Source organism: Impatiens glandulifera, chromosome 1, assembly GCF_907164915.1.
Source record: "Impatiens glandulifera chromosome 1, dImpGla2.1, whole genome shotgun sequence".
Classification (NCBI taxonomy): Eukaryota; Viridiplantae; Streptophyta; class Magnoliopsida; order Ericales; family Balsaminaceae; genus Impatiens; species Impatiens glandulifera.
In genome coordinates this window covers 156298097-156312689 of record NC_061862.1, presented here as the reverse complement: position 1 = coordinate 156312689, position 14593 = coordinate 156298097, and the positions used below count along the sequence as shown (strand labels likewise).

The 14593-nt window shown below is 30.4% G+C and overlaps 1 protein-coding gene, 1 long non-coding RNA gene and 1 other non-coding gene across 4 annotated transcripts; 2 read left to right on the top strand and 1 right to left on the bottom strand.

The window, feature by feature from the left end:
• Positions 1–3923: 3923 nt before the first annotated feature.
• LOC124917753 lies at positions 3924–5589 on the bottom strand. Of its 2 annotated transcripts, XR_007097220.1 has the most exons (4): positions 5521–5589; positions 4729–4834; positions 4333–4377; positions 3924–4153 (listed from the first exon to the last, which is right to left on the bottom strand). It is a non-coding gene; the product is annotated as an uncharacterized LOC124917753 (long non-coding RNA). The 2 variants fall into 2 exon arrangements; XR_007097226.1 differs by lacking the exons at positions 3924–4153; positions 4333–4377 and adding an exon at positions 4561–4590.
• Positions 5590–6284: 695 nt separating this feature from the next.
• On the top strand, positions 6285–6385 carry LOC124923134. Its single transcript, XR_007098148.1, has one exon. It is a non-coding gene; the product is annotated as a small nucleolar RNA Z279/snoR105/snoR108 (small nucleolar RNA).
• Positions 6386–11468: 5083 nt separating this feature from the next.
• LOC124912474 lies at positions 11469–13641 on the top strand. Its single transcript, XM_047453102.1, has 3 exons — positions 11469–12538; positions 13009–13084; positions 13159–13641. The coding sequence occupies exons 1-3, from the start codon at positions 11469–11471 to the stop codon at positions 13639–13641; spliced, it is 1629 nt and encodes a 542-aa protein (XP_047309058.1).
• Positions 13642–14593: the final 952 nt, after the last annotated feature.

Here is a 14593-nt window from a genome sequence, read left to right as displayed (position 1 = left end):
ATAATAATATAAAGCATAAATGGCCTGCCCTGTCTTTGTTTGATCTGATGTAGCTATTAATTTTCAAGACAACCATTTGTAATTAATTGTCAACAGTTAATAATTAACTTGTTCGATATTTTTGTGCTTTTCTTCTATCTAGAAATCTTTAATGAAGTTTGCCTAAATCAAATACTATTTGCATCCTCACAACAAATAAGCAAACAAATATAATAAAATTGAATAAAGATTAGTGAAACCAAAATGTTAACATACATATGCTTAATTTCAATGGTGGGTTGGGAAAGGTGGTTAATTTGAATACATAAGTGAGACATTGAGAGTAAATTAATATTTTAATTGAATGTTATCGAGTCTCTCTCTCTTAAAATTGGGAATCATTTGTTAAAAATATATAAGATTAAAAATGATAGATGTAATACTTAATTTGAAACTTATAATTATATTTACAACACTATAATCAATCATTTTTTTTAAAAAAAATACAATGATCTACTCCCACATTTTTTTTTTTATTTCTTATAAATTTTGTTTTATTTGTAGTATTAGAAGACAATGTTTCTTTTTAATGTAAATATTAGTATTGAAAAGATATAAGGTTGGTAAATATGATTTTTATTTTTATTTTAGGAATTTATTATATGTGTATTTGAAATTTATATGCATATAAAATTAAGTCAGGTCAAATTAAGAATGATGAGATGAGGTAATATTTAGAATAAAAGATCTGTATGACTCTTTTTTTAATGTAAGTAGTGATTTATTTTGAATTGTTAGTTATATCTTGTATATTTATATAAAATTATGATGGTTGTACATTATAAATACCAATGTTTGAATTTCGTTGGGTACAAATTTACAACAATAATAAAAATTTATATAAATATGTTAATGTGACGATTGGTTGACTGAAATAATTGATAAGAATATGTGTTGATTAAGTGCAAAATGCTCAAAATAATGTTACGAAATTAGTAATGAGAGATCGATTTAGAGATATGTGAATAAGATGGTTAATTGTTGTAAAATATTTAAAATGAAGTCACGAGATTCATAATGAAACGTCAACTAAGAGATATATGATGGTTAAATATTTTAATGATTCTTAATTTTGGATAATAATTTCAAAAATATTTATTTGTTTAGTCTTATCAAGATATATTAAAATTTTATTATAAGTAATAATAAAAAATATATTTTTCTAGATATGACTAAATATTTCACAAGTGAAACATTGTTTTTCAATCTCAATACATTTTTCATGTTCAACCATTACCATTCAACTATTAGTGTAGTCTCAATTGTTATATTTTTCATGATTTTTAAAATCCTTTCTATAAAGGTCTTTGAAATTCTTCATTACTGACTAATTTTTTTTTTATCAAACTCCCACCATTCCATCTTTTACATATATCTTCAGTAAAACTTACATCTTTGTTCTCTAATTCATTTTCTATGAGCATCCATCTCATTTCCCACATGATTTTTGTCTTATTTATAGTTTGGAACAAAACTTACCTCTTTGTTCACTAATTCAATTTCACAAAAATATTTAATAATATTAATAAAAAATGTTAAAATTTAAAATAAATAAATAAATTGATTTGAAAAGACTTAGTTGAGAATTGAGTATAATGATAAAGTGGTTGAACTAGTTTATTGATAACAATAGTTTAAACCTAAACATTAAATGTATAGGATTTGTTTATTGGATTGAGAAATTAAAATTGTTTTGTTTAAGTTTGTTTGGTAGAGATTTTTAAAATAAAATAAATTTTGTTCATTTAAAAAATGTTCATTGATTATGATTTTGAAAAGTTTGTTTTTAAAAGAATTTAAAACATATTAATATATAATAATAAAAAATATATATTATAAATAAATAGAAAGTATTTAAATATTTTGTTAAGGAATTAGATAGTGTGTTAAATATTTTTTTTATTATGATTTGAATTAAACAAAAAAACTCAAAACAATTCATAATGAATAAAATTTGATTGGTCATCATGTATTTTGCTGTCCCACATCGGATAGGAATGCTCTTTGAAGGGGAAATTTGAGGAAATGACCCAAAAAAGGGGGCTAATTATGTTTGGTGCGGGCCACTAATTTTTATAGCGCTGGTGACCCTCAAAAAAATTTCTGCCGAAAATACCCCTATTGCGTCACGCACCCGAGGGCATTGTGAAAAGTCCACAATGCCCTTACTATATAATAAAAAAAAATCCAGTTCTTCCCATTTCTTTCTTTCTTTTCTCTTTCTTCACTTCTCATTCTCCTCCATCTCTCTAAAAAGAACACCCCGACGACGATCCCCGACGACGATCCCCGACGAAGACCCCGACGAAGACGGCGGAATCCCAACGAAGGAGATGTTCGCTATTATCCTTCAGATTACAGATTACAGGTTACCACAAATGGATCATTTTGTAGCTTTTTGCATTTCAGATTCATTATATATTCATAATCTGTAAACTGTATTCTTCCTCCTTTCTTTATTTCTCTCTTTCGACGCATTGTTTGTTAAGGTTTAGTGATTAGGGATTGAGTAGGTGAATGTCACTGTTGCGGCGGAATCCGGGTGCGTAACGCAGTTGCGTAACGCAGGTGCGTCAAGCAGGTGCGTCAAGCAGGTGCGTCAAGCAGGTGCGTCACGCATATGCCTCTTAAATCGTTAAATAGAAGAAGAATGATTGAATTACTACTAGTAGTACTGTTTCATTAGTCTATTTCATCATAATACTCCCATTTATAAAAGAAAAAAAAAGAATATACTTTTGTTTGTTTGTTTTAGCTTTGCAAGGGGATATTACTTTTTGGACCTCCTGAAATTTGGAAAACCTTATTGCTAAGGCACTTGCAACTAAAGCAAGCACAAGTTTTATCAACATAACTACCTCAACTTTATTATCAGAGGTAACTAACTGTTGAATTTAATTTTTATTTTGTTTCTATTGATTTCCCTTAATAGAAAGAAAACAACTACTGAACACTTGTGTTTACAAATGATGTTTGCAGTGGTTTGGTGAAAGTGTCAAGATATTCAAAATTTTCTTAGCTAAAACAGTCCATGGCGGAAGCAGGAAGACAACATGGCTAAAATTCTCTTGGCTAGTGTTTACGAATGATGAGGCATCTAACATGAACGAGCTTCGAAAATGGAATGAAAAGTATGGTCAAGGAGGAAGCAGGAAGATATCATCTTTTGGCTTTGCTAATCAATCTGAATTGCTAGCTTCTTCTTAATAGATAGCAAAATATAACACTCTTTTTTATTTATTAGTCTTTCTTTTAGTTGAATTAATTTTCTTTTGCAAGTAAAAATTGTTTAATTTTTTAACTATATGTTGATATATAACTCAAAAAACTTTTTATTAATAATAATCAGCATTTGAAGAAACAAGAACATTGCTTGAATTAATTTGGCATATTAATCTCCAATAAAACTCCAATCACTCTTTCCATAATTCATCTACAAGCCAAAGTCAAAGCCAAAATTACATAGATAAAATGGAAAGCCTTTTAGGGCTCATACATACATTCTTACATACATAATACATAACAACAGTGTCTAGGGAAGGTTTTCAAGAACTTCTCAGTTATCATCATCTCCTGTATCTTTCTGGGCTTAGAAGTAGTAGTGTTCTAAACAACTCTAATAAAGACTTTTCATTTCTAAATAGAATTCTACATACAAACTCATTTTAGAGCTCATTACACACTCAAGTCCATACTATAATAAAGTGATTTTTTATCATTCTTCAGGTATGGTAATTAACATAGGTATGGTAATTAGCATACTTGAAGTTATAATAATTGTCGTAATGCATCAGATTGCAATTGCAAGAGAAAATGCATTTTCCTATTTGTGTAAGAACATATGATATCCTAACATTACTATTTGTGAGCTACTTCCAGGCCTTGTTTCTGCATTGTGAGGACGTAATGATGTCAATGCTGATTGGTTTGATGACAATGCTCTAGAGGCTGATGATGGCCTAGAATTTGAACCCCATGAACTTGGAACAGGTTCATGCCCTCTATCGCTAGCTGCAGTTGATGGTCGAGTACCACTGCCACCATCACTTTTTGGAGACAATGCTAAGGAGTTCCATGCATTGCCCGTGGATCGATTTTCCCAGTTATTGGTCCCCTGTATGAACAAATAAGCTACTTTCAACTTCTATAAAATTTTCAAGATAGGATAAGCAAATAAAGTACATTACAATGTAGCATGTGCAATCTTTTTAAGTGCCTGTTTGTCTAGTTGTTTTATGAAGGATTTGAAGATTTATATGTATGAATGTATAAAGAAATTGATATCATACTCACTTGGGAACAATTTCAGCATTTGGGTCCAATCCATGATTTTCCAACCTAACAACAATGTTCAGCAGTAACGTGAGACATCAAAATGAGAAATTCAATATTGGGTATGACTTATATTTGCAAAAGGATACAATGGAGAGTTGGAGACGTCATTCTTGAAATGTATTTCCGAGTTCATTCAAATAACAATGCAATATCCTAGAGCAAGTCACACAATTGAAACATCAAAAACAAAAAGATATTCCCCGGCATCCAGTGCCTCTGCCAAATTGGTGATAGAGTTGTTACGTTTGTCAAAACTCCCAATGATCTAAAAAAAACTCTATATACTACTAATGTTTCCATCATCACAAACAATATATATGGATAGGCTGCATATAACACATAATTGTGTCATACCAAGGTGTTGATGAAGCTTTGGATCAATAACTCTAACAATTCCTGAAAGGGCACGCAACTGAGTTTGCACTCCCATAGAGTTCGCATCAGACCTGAAATTCTCTCTCTTTCGCAAAGACAAGAAAATTAATGAGTCTCAAACCCCAGAACCAGTATGAAGCAGAATAAAAGATATATCCCAATTTAAGAAGTTTTTGAAAAACTTATTCTTTAAATAGTTGAAGTATAGATCCCCTTATTTCAAAAAGTTAAAGTGGACAGTTATGCTCATTATTTCTTTTTACTGTAAAACCATTTGAAGCAAAATGAATTGTCCCATATAACAAGCAAGAGTACCTGATCCATGCCAATCAAGAGCATCGAATACATTCTAGAAACATTTCTTTTAAGAAGTAGATTGAGTTATGAAGATTCATTTAGCTTAGTGCTAGACTGCAAAAACTCGTATCCGTAAGATCATGGGTTCAAGTCAGACCAATTTTAAAAAAATTAGATTGAGCTTTTAAACAATAAACAGACAACAAGGTAGTGCACTAGCACATAATTCAAGACCAAAAAGGTAAAAGTAAAACAGAGTGGAATCAGAAAACAATAGGACACTCTCAGCAACTGAAGTTGTAGCTTGTGAATTCACAGTACAGCCAATGAAAACATGTAAAAAGAAGTTAAAATGTTGCTTATCAAACTGACTTACACAAGTACAAACATGTAAAAATTTCAGCAGGCCTGGTGAGCAGACACTTTTTCTAGATAAGTCTTATACAAACAAAGAGCAAGAAATGGGAAAATTACCAATTTCCGCATAGCTCGTTGAAAGCACCAAAAAGCATCTGCTTCATTTTCTAAAAGAATGTGCTAACCAGATGAGACACATCCTACTTGACGCATCCTACGTGACGCACCTGCGTGACGCACCTGCGTGATGCACCTGCGTGACGCACCTACGTGACGCATCCTACTTGACGCATCCAACCAACCAACCTGCATTCAACAAATCAGGGTGAATCAATGACGTTTTGTAAAGGAAATTAACACAAACAATCATATGTAAACAAAATAAACACAAAATATAAACGAATATAGTGAAAAAATTTGCTTCGTTCGCCGTTGGAGCCGTAGTTCGCCGTTGGAAGTTCTTCGCAGCTCTAGACCATTGAATATAGTGGAATGGTCGACGGTGCCTCTTCGATTCGTTCTTCATCGCTGAAAAAGAAGAGGAAATCTTCTCCGCCACCATTAGGGTTTCACGGCGGAGCGGAGAAGACGGGGAAGAAAGGGGCCGGATGAGAGAGAAAATGAAACGAAAATGAAAAAAAATTAAGTCTTTATAGAGTTCAGGGTGCGTCACGCATCTGGAGGGTGCGTGACGCATGGGTATAATGGTCATTAAAATATTTGGGGGTCACCAGCGCTATAAAAATTAGTGGCCCGCACCAAACATAATTAGCCCTCTTTTTGGGGTCATTTCCTCAAATTTCCCCTTTGAAGATGGTGAGAGGGAGTACAAATAATAGGCTATGTGTGAATATTTAATCATGATCCTTCAGGCAGCAACGGGGATGTGATGAGTGGTCAAAATCTTGCTATTTGCGAGAAGGGTGTCCGCCTAAGCCTGGTTACGACAATTGGGCACCCTAATTTATAACCATCTGATCCCTATTTCTTTTAATTAAATTATTTTTTATATTTTTTATTATAAATTTTTATTTTTATTTTAAGTACTTAGTTTAAATCTTGTATGAATAAGAGAGTTTTTTAAATTACTTTTCTATGATAAAAATAAATTATTTAAAATTTTATTTAGTTTAATTATTAAATATTTAAAACTTAATTTTAATAAAATAAAATAAGTGATCTAATTATTAATTTGATAACCTATTTCTATTATAAAATCAAGTTTAAGGCTTGTTTTGAGTTATTTAAATAAGTTTAATTAAATATTATTTTAAATTTATTTCATTTATTAATTAAAATATTATTTTTTAATTATTTTATAAAAAAAATTATTCTAGTTAAACAATTCACCAAAATGAGAGTTTCACAAAAGTTCAGAAATAGGCTTCACATATGAAGTGTCTCTTATTCTGAAAACAAAACTGTTCCGGTTATTAACTTGGGTCGACCGGTTAAACCAAATTTTAATTATTTTTAATAAATAAATTTAAATATATTAGTATCTAAATGACTTAGACATATAAAAATAATAAAATAAATACTAATTAAATATTTTGTCTATTAAATTAATATAACATTAAATATCTATAATTTAAAATATCAAAAATCAAAATTATATATATGTATAATGATAATATACAGGTTGATAAGCTAGGAAGGGATGTGACCCTAACTTCATTTACTTTCATGTTACTCACATGAATGACTTTCTTTCTGGTTTTGATTTTCTCTCTGCAATTAACTCATTTTCAGTTGAGGAATTCTAAAACCTTTGCTTGCGGTACAGACAAATTGGAGCAGTCTAAAAAAAACAAGAAGAAAAAAGAAATAAGAATATTGTATAATCACCTCAACCTTTTGAACCGATTTTTTATTTTGTTTCTTCGGTTGAATCGTCTTATTAGACCAGATTTTGACCAATTCGTAAGATGAACGTATTAAAGTTAAAACCGAACCGTTCACTAAATTGTTTCGTGGTCGGACCGATTGAACCTATTTTAAAACAATGAAGCAAAGACAAACAATATCATGCCTGTCTTAAACAGAATGTCAACTCTCCTCGTAGTTTTGCAGAAAAATGACAATATTAAAAATAAAAAATTGAAAAAATGTTATGTTACATTTTTTTAATAAATTAAAATATAAAAGTTCTCTATTCTATTAAATTTTTATTAAATATAAAATGAATAAATTATTGAATGTTTATTTAAAATATTATTTTAATAAAAAATATTACAATATTTAGTTGATAGAGTAAGTGCTTTAAGATTAAATGATAATATTATGAAATATAATGAGAGAATTTATATATAAAAAAATAGGAGTTTATTTTAACTAAAAACTTGTTTTTATTGATAATTATCACTTTTTAAATAAATAAACGCTAAGAAGGCCTGCTATGTCTTCATATATCATGATTCTCCATCAATGGCACACAACTAAAAAATATATTTTATAGACTTATTTTTTTTATTACTCTCTAGTGTTTATTTTTTTTTTTTTTTTGTATTATTCAATGTATATATATATATATATATAATATGTTAATAATAAAAATATAGTATTTGTTTTGTATGTTAATCAATGTTTAAACAGTATATATATATATATATATATATATATATATATATATATATATAAACTTTTTTAATGTACAAAATTTAAAGACAATATTACAAATTCCGGTTTGAGGAGCATCACCAACCGGGGGCATGTTGACAGGCAAGTTCCTGACCAAATTTAATTAAAATTAGGTCTCAAATTTCATAATTAAATTCTTTCATAGACAATGGATTGTAATCCTCTGCTCCCAAATCACCGTGTTCCTCAGTTTTCTCTCACAATATTGTAAATAAAAAAAAATGTTTTTCTTTTATTTACAATATATTAAAAGAATTACGGCGTCTGACATTCCAAAAGGTCTCATCCGATCTCTTTACAAGTTCAGAATCTGTTGTTTGATAATCTACAGCTGCACTATTTGTTCGAGGAATTCTTGGACGCTTAAGAATTACTACTAAAAGGAAAGAAAATATCGTATATTAATATATTTAATAAATTATCAAGTGATCTTAATAAATTATTAAGTGTTTAGAATAGGATTTTAATGAATAAATTATTTTAAACGTAGGAAAAAATTATCAAGTGATCATGCGCAGTGACACAATTGTCCTACATCACTCATCAAATATCTACTGTGTTCTGTGTGCAAAAGAATAAAAATATCACAATCAATTCTTTATAATTATATTTATGGTGGGATACAAACATATTTTAGATCTACCATCTTATAAGTCCTCTTTTAAAAACATAATACATTTTAGTAGTCATTTTTTTAATATTTAGCATTTATAAAAGTTATTATGCATAAAAAGAATAGTTATTTGTGAGAAATAATTTGTTATATCAACATATTTAACAGAGTTTTTGGATCTTGGTGATATAGTGTTTTCTTCTTCTTTTAAAACTTATGATTTAGTAGTATATATGAAAAAAAAAAGTAACAACCTTTCACAATCATTATTATGTTCTTAATTGAAAAAATAACATATCTTAATTAAGATTTATTTTGTAATATATAGGTAGTCAAAACAAAGTGAGTTATCACTACAAAAATTTGGGTGAAATACAACGCCCTCACTTGTCATTATTTTTCATCAAATTGAACATTTTACAATTTGTTTAGCGATGAACAACATTCTATCTTTATTATTTGCGACCTTGCAATAGTGAAACGCTTTTCACGCGTGACTAAATTTTCAATTACTTATGTGATTTATTTAGAATAATTTTTTTGTGACTCGAGTTTTAGAAATTGTTTCTCTGACTTTTTTTCAGAGTATTGTTCTGCGTACGTGACCATTAATTTTGCTACTAATTAATTTTTTTAACACACTAACCCAATAAAATGTTTAGTTAGCTATAATCATTACTTTAACTATAGTTTCATTAATTAATTTTTCTATTGAAGTTAAGTTGCCATTTGTTTACTTATAATTTTAATATTTCATGTTGCCGTTACTTTAGTTAAATTTTTCATATATCAAGTTTTAAACTGAAGATAAATAGCTATTATTTTAGCTATAGGTTTAATATTTATTTTAGCCATGGTTAGGAAAGTAGCCACTATTTTAGTTAAAAGTTTATTATTTTTTTTTTACTATTCAAGATAGTTAGCAACTAATGTAGTTACAAGTTTATTATTTTATTTTTCTATTGAAGAATGATAGCTATAAATTTAGTTATATGCTTCACATTTTCTTTTGCTAAAAAAGAAAACTAGCCATTACTTTAGTTAATAGTTTAGTATTTTATTTTGTCATATAATATAAGTAACCATCACTTTAGTTAGAAATTTAATATTTCCCTTCACAAATAAAGATGATTAGCTATTAATTTAGTTACACGTTTAATAATTATTTTTGTCACTCAAGATGAGTAGCCATTACTTTAGTTAAACTTTTAGAAAATTCTTTTTCATTCAGTAAATTATGTATTCCTTTAATTTTTCCATTTAAATTTGAAATAGTGCGACGGATATTGAAATATCATTGAATAACCACTCATTTTACGACTTTCTTTATTCTGTTTAAAAATTATTTTTTGGTTATATATTCTTATTTTAATCGCAATATGTATATTAATTATAATAAATTATGAAATTGTCTTCCCTGCTTTTCAAAACCATTTAGCAAAAACAATTATAATAACTAAATTCAATTAAATATGAACACAACAAAATCATTCGTGTACCTATTTTAAATTCCAAAACTAAAATATGTTTTAACATGAAAGACATATATAGAAACACGTGAGAGTGTATTAATCCAAAAAGATAGATTACCCTACTAATCCAAAATGCATCTACTCCTTATATTTGACTAATTCAGAACATATCAAAAACTAATCCATTTACCGCCATCAAAACATGCATCCAAAAAATGTGCCACTTGATTGTTTTCTCTTCTTCCTAAATCAACCTACATAACACATTAAAATACATGTCACTTTTATTATGAACGAAAAGTCTAAATGATGCATTTAATAACAAACATATTATATACTGTGAACACACCAAAAATATTTCATATATATATACAATAATTACCTTCATCAAGAAAGGTTGATTTCCGCGCATGCCAAAAGTATGTAACTTGTGGTATTGAGATGTTTCAAATTATGTAACGAATTACTAATATAACAATTTAAATTAGTTTGTTAAATAAGAGCATACCCGAATGATTACATAAATTTGTGCTACTTTCCCTAGGTAAGGGAAAACCCACCGAACATGGATACACATGAGTTATCATATATCCTCATGAACATTGCCAACTACTCACTCATTGTATTCATTTTTTGGTTACGCTCTTTATTCTCTTCCGTAAGACTTTCTTGTTTGACCTTTAAGTTCTCAATCTCTTCGTCCTGAGCGGTTAGCCGTTCCTTTTGAGCTTCAATCTCTTCCTTGTGAGCTTTAATTTCCTCTTCTTGAGCTACAATTTTCACTTCTTGTGATGCAATTAAAGCTTCTTTCTCTTCATTTCATGCCTTCAGCAGGAAAACCTCCAAAGAAAGTTCAGTGTTTGATGGATCCGTGCTCCAACTTCTACTTTTCCCCACAAAACCTAGTCCAAACACTCTTCCATTTGTGGGACCTCCAACCGCTTCAATCCAAAGGTCATAATCGCTTTTTTGTTCTCCTTCTGGCAGTGTTTCTTGAGTTTGTTTCACTTTCTCAAAATTTTCATACATCCAATCATTTTCAAAAAAACAAACGATAATATAATGTGTCACCCATCAGATGACATTGAATGGAAAAATATCAATGAAGCATACCTGAATTTCTCTAGAGAGCCACAAAATGTTCGTTTGGGTTTGTGTTCTGATGGATTTGCTCCATTTGGATAGTACGGGAGGCCTTATTCTTGTTGGCCTGTCATTTTGACCCCATATAATTTGCCACCCGGAATGTGCATGAAGGCACCATACATGTTTATTTCGCTCATTATCTCGGGGCCGAAGAGTCCTGGAAAAAATATAGACATCTAGTGGCAGAACTAAAGATGTTGTGGAGTGAAGGTGTTCGTACTTTTGACGTATGTAGAGGTCAACAATTTAACTTAAAGGCAATGTTGTTATGGATAATCAATGATTTTTCAGCTTATGGAATGTTGTCTGGATGGAGTACTCATTGTATCCATGAATGGCCGATATGTATGAAGAGTTCTAATTCATTTCACCTTAAATTTAGTAAGAAGCCATGCTATTTTGATTCTCATATACAGTTCTTGGCACAAGATCATCCATATAGAGTCGATACAGATCATTTTTTACATGGGAAGACCGCCATAAACCAAATGCCTTCTAGGCCTACAGGTGTCGAACTATGGAATGTTGTCTCAGGAATGAAGTTTGCATTTAAAGACCCTGATGGATATCCACCAAGTTATGGAGTATCCCATAAGTGGACGAAGAAGAGTATTTTCTGGGAGTTGCCATATTGGGGAAGTTTTCTCATAAGACACAACATTGATTTTATGCATGTGGAGAAAAATGTATTTGAGAATATAATCAACATTGTGATGAATGTTAAGGGGAGGAAAAATGACAATATTAATGCTAAGAAAGACATATTCTTGCTTTGCAACCGTCTAGAGCTTCACATAGACCCACAAAGCGGGATGAATAGGAGTAAGGTTGTGTACACTTTAACAAGAGATGATAACAAAATTCTTTGCGAGTGGTTGAAGGGTTTGAAATTCCTAGATGGATACACATCCAACTTATCACGATGTGTAGATAGAAGTGGTTGTAAGTTGATCGGTCGAAAGAGCCATGACTGTCATGTTTTCCTAGAAAGACTTTTGCCAATTGCTTTTAAAAAATTTCTCCCCAACTTTGTATGGGCCACACTAACAGATTTAAGTAATTTTATGCATGACCTAAGCTCTACCACTTTGTCGAAAACTAGTATGGATAACTTGGAACTTGCGGCTCCGGTTATTCTTTGTAACTTAGCAAAGATATTTCCACCAGCATTCTTCGACTCAATGGAGCACCTCCTCGTGCATTTAACATACGAGGCAAATGTTGGAGGACCAATTCAATATAGATGGATGTATCCTTTCGAACGGTAAGTATTTCTATTTAAATAAACTAGTTTATAAATCATCTTATATATACTTTATAAGTGTTTTCTCCTATCGCAGGTTTCTTCACACCATAAAGCAAAAAATAAAAAATAAATCCCGGATCGAGGCATCCATTTGTAATGCCTACAATCTTTAAGAGATCACGACATTTGCTTCTCACTATTTTGAACCAGATATTCAATGTAAACAACGAATATCACAGAGAAATACAGAAGAACTAGTGAACCTTAAACAACCACCCAAGTCCATTTTCAATTATCTTGGATGTAGTAGTGGAGCTAAAAGTAAAAGATACTTAGATAGTGAAGAGTTATTGGTGACTCACACATATGTGCTACTAAACTGCCCCGAGTTGAACTGTATTATAGGTGTGTTGATGTTGATTATGTTGGTACCTATAAGTAATTGCTTACATATTTTAAAACGGGATTTTCTGTTGTTATCTATCCAGTACATTTTGCCAGTTGAAAGAAGGATTACAGGTTGCATCAATAGATAGAGAATTCGCCACTTGGTTCCGATGTCAGGTGAATAAATTTGATTTTCCATATCTTTTTCAATTACTAATGAATGAATACCTTAAGAATGGTCTGTTTTGTAGATTCTTGAAGAAAATGAACATAATACAACAAGGGATTCAAGTGACTTACTATATTATGTTTCCTATGGGCCACTAATACCTGCTACCTCTATTCCCATATATTTTGTTAATGAATATGTTTGGAGGCCAACATATTACGAGTCTAATAGATCATCCATGAATAGTGGTGTATGTGTCAAAGCAAATGATGCGAAATACTATGAACGGCTAGAAGAGATCATACAACTTCAATATCCAGGACCGTATATGGGTGTTGTCTTATTTAAGTGCATGTGGTTTAACCCAACAAAGGGCACAAGAATGAACGTGAACTATAGACTTGTTGAGGTCAACATGAAGCGAAAGTATCTTAGATACGATCCATTCATTCTATCACAACAAGCCATACAAGTGTACTATAGTCCATATCCAAGTGGAACATCGAGACAATCCTCTTGGATGTTCGTATATAAAACCAAGGCTAGAGGAAAAGTGGAGGATTAGTGGACCGATGATAATGTGGTGTATCAACAAGAGGTTCCTATAACTAGTATCCATATCGACTTGCCCTTAAATATTTAGTCGTAGAATGTAAGTAACCTGCGTGACCCTAACAACATTATCTACATGGAACTAGAAGGGGAAAATGAGGAACATGATATTGAATCAGAAGAAGGTGACAATGGAACAAAAAATTCCCTTGACTTGGGTGGGAGTATAGATTTAAATGACTTAGAACAAGTTAATGTTGAAGCAAATGAATTCATATACTAATGATTTCCTTGCTCTTGTTATGTATATATTGCTCATGAAATCTGATGAGGAGTCTGTAAATTATATGTTGATGTTAGTTCATTAATCCAAATATATGTGGATCTTGGTTATCTTGAATATGCACAAAAGATGATTGATATTAGTTTACCAGAACATTAAAATTAGCCACACACAAGTCATATGCGATACTTCTTCCCACTCCCAAAGGTAATTTGTATGCATTTTAGGAATTCATACGAACATTTACATTATATTGACAAGCTAGAATAATATAGGCTGATATAATTCGAGCTTATGTATTTCTGACGAACTTCTACTCTCAATTGGCTAACATTCAAGATTAGATAATTCTTAAATTTCTATTAAATAAGATTTTATAATATTAGTAAACTAGAACATTAAAATTAGCCACACAAGCCATATGCAATACTTCTTCCCACTCCCAAAAGTAATTTGGATGTATTTTAAGAATTCCTACGAACTTTTATATAATTTGACAAGCTGGAATAATATTGGGTGATATAATTCGAGCTTATGTAATTTTAACGAACTCCTACACCCAATCGGCTAACATTCAAATTAGATAATTCTTAAATTTCTGTTAAATAAGATTTTATAATATTAGGAAACTACATTAAAATTAGCCACACACATGCCATATGCGATACTTCTTCCCACTCTC